This window comes from Alosa sapidissima, chromosome 13, assembly GCF_018492685.1.
Source record: "Alosa sapidissima isolate fAloSap1 chromosome 13, fAloSap1.pri, whole genome shotgun sequence".
Lineage (NCBI taxonomy): Eukaryota > Metazoa > Chordata > Actinopteri > Clupeiformes > Clupeidae > Alosa > Alosa sapidissima.
The window spans coordinates 21,111,085-21,113,584 of NC_055969.1; the positions used below are offsets into that span (position 1 = coordinate 21,111,085).

Sequence of the window (2,500 nt, forward strand, 5' to 3'; positions counted from 1 at the left end):
ACACACACACCGGCACAAGGACTTGAGTTCACAAGCTTATATCGCAACACTTGAGTTTGCTATTTTCCTTTCTTTTTTTTGTTTTACAGTTTTTTTTTCTAGACTTTACATATGTCTATGTTCTCCGACCTGTGAAATATTTCAGTGCTATGGTAACTTGACAAGTTACAGTACCTCAAACAAGGACATTTCCAATTTTGCACATTTTAAATAAGAAATGATTGATAGTGTAATAATTATTGGATTCTAATTGGCTTAACGGATTGGATGGTATTAATGTGACAACCTGATTTTTTATTTTTTATTTTACTTTTCTTTTGTATTTACATTAATAAAGGTTGTGCACACACCAGTTTCAGGTGTATACAAAATTATTCAACTGTGATGAAACTCACCATAAGTGTGGTAGTGATGGTGTTAAATAACTTAAAAGGTTAAAATGCTACCTAGTTTAAATTTCTAAATAAGGCATCCATTTGGATTGTTTGTCTTTGGGCCCTATCATGACAGTCAAAAGCGCATCGTCACGCGTCAAAAGCTTATTCAAATTTAGTAGGGTGTGTCCAGTCCACATTGGGAGGGTTTTCGTTATCAAACGTCGAGCGCATGGCGCAACAAGGTGTTCCTAGGTTTTTTAATCAGTCATGGGTGTGTTTGGGGCGTATAACATCATTTAAACCAATGAGAATGACATCTGTCATTCCCTTTTACGGCGCAAAGTGCGATGTCAAATAAATGCAACGGTATTTTGACATTCAACGGCGCATTTGAAGGAGGCTGCTTGCGAGACCGTATGGAATAGTCATTCCACTAAACCATACTTTACTAAAACCTTGCATAGCCCTCACGCATTTGCACTCCTCTAATTATTTGAACTCATTGGCAAAGTGAAACTAACTTCACCATGGTGTCAGTCAACGACAAGACAGTTATATGCAGTTTCTTTCACTATTGACTGACAATGGGTTACCATCGAAAACATAGGCTGGAAAAAGCAACACTTACCCTAATATTGCTCAAATGATTATCCTGCAGAGGAGTTGCTTATATCTTGTGACAGAGCGTCTTCAGCTCTGCTCCATACGTGTCTCTCACCTCTCCCCTAATCACTTTTAACCGTCATTACCAATTTGCAAATGATGGTGAATAACTACTCATCATGAGATATACAGTATTTCGTAATATCTTTATTCTAATTATGTTTCCCATTGTAATCGTGCAATTTGTAATGTTTTGCATGGACGTGCGCTGGTGTGCGTTCATGAATGATAGAAGGATGGTGCATGCACCTGCCAATATGACGCTCTTAAAAATAACATATAAACAACTCACCATAGACTTCTGACCAGGTGTACAATAGCGATTTTTAGACAATGCACGTACAGTATGTGTATTGTAGCCTATGCACCTATTCTATTAAACGCTGTGTGCTAGTCTATTAAACACTATAGACTGACTGCTATGTTCTTGCACTATTTCCCCCCATGATCATATTGTTTCAGTTATCCAAAAGGCTCGAAGGATGCTCTTTATTACATGGCAATTTTGGAAAATGCTCATGCACAGTAAATGTCAGTGTGTACAGTGTGTGTAGGTCTGTGTGCATGTTTGTGTGTGTGTGTGTGTGTGTGTGTGTGTGTGTGGCCTCACCTCAAACCTCTTGACCTGTCCACGCTGGAACTCCAGTTTGTTCTCCAGGTCACACACTCGGGCCTCTTGCTTGCTGACGATGCTGCGCGCCACTGTGGACGACTCCAGGAACTGGACCCGCGTCACACTCTGCTGCAGCTGGTATACATACACACACACACAACAGAACGAGGGATCACAGAGAGAAGAGAGCGGGGGACGGGTGGAAAGGGAGAAAGATAGAAGAGCAGCAGCACACCTTTGGAAAGGTGGGTAAACATGTGACTGCTGCGCTGTGGACAGTTTCCCTTCCACACCACTGGGGGCAGTAACACCTGAGACTTACCTCCTCCTGTAGAGTCTGTCTCTCCTTCTTGACCTCCTCCAGCTCAGCCTGTAGCTCTCTGATCTGAGTGATGTCACTGGAAGACTGGAAACACACACACACACACACACACACACAAGTGTATGGGACAGGAGCTGTGCTCTATGCACACATGTAGATCCATTTGTATGCGTTTGGGTATTTGTTCTGCAGCAGATCTCTGTTCATGTGTGTGTATTTGGGGTTTTGTATGTCAATATGTATTGGTACTGATCAACTACTGTACATGCACAACCATGACCAAGCACTTGTGTTTTTCATTAATCCGTTGAGGTTGTCTATGTCTATATATGTGATTGCTTGTGTGTGTGTGTGTGTGTGTGTGTGTGTGTGTGTGTGCGCGCATCCATACTTGTGCGATGAGGGCCTTGTGCTTTTTCATGAGTCCGTTGAGATCTTCCTGGTCTTCCTCTAGTCTCTTCAGCAAATCAGTCTTCTCATATTGCAGCTGAGACAACTGCTCATCCACCTGAAAGAACAAGGGAT

At 41.9% G+C, this 2,500-nt stretch overlaps 1 protein-coding gene across 6 annotated transcripts in view; it reads right to left on the reverse strand.

Annotated features, from left to right (window-relative positions):
• Positions 1 to 2,500, reverse strand: part of LOC121679585 (unconventional myosin-XVIIIb-like) — a 63,664-nt gene that overhangs the window by 16,995 nt on the left and 44,169 nt on the right. For all 6 annotated transcript variants that reach the window (XM_042058399.1, XM_042058397.1, XM_042058398.1 and 3 more), the window contains 3 exons: positions 2,367 to 2,483; positions 1,976 to 2,059; positions 1,651 to 1,788 (listed from right to left, as the gene is read on the reverse strand). In XM_042058399.1, the coding sequence (XP_041914333.1) occupies positions 1,651 to 1,788; positions 1,976 to 2,059; positions 2,367 to 2,483 (339 nt within the window). The remainder of the gene's footprint in view (positions 1 to 1,650; positions 1,789 to 1,975; positions 2,060 to 2,366; positions 2,484 to 2,500) is intronic.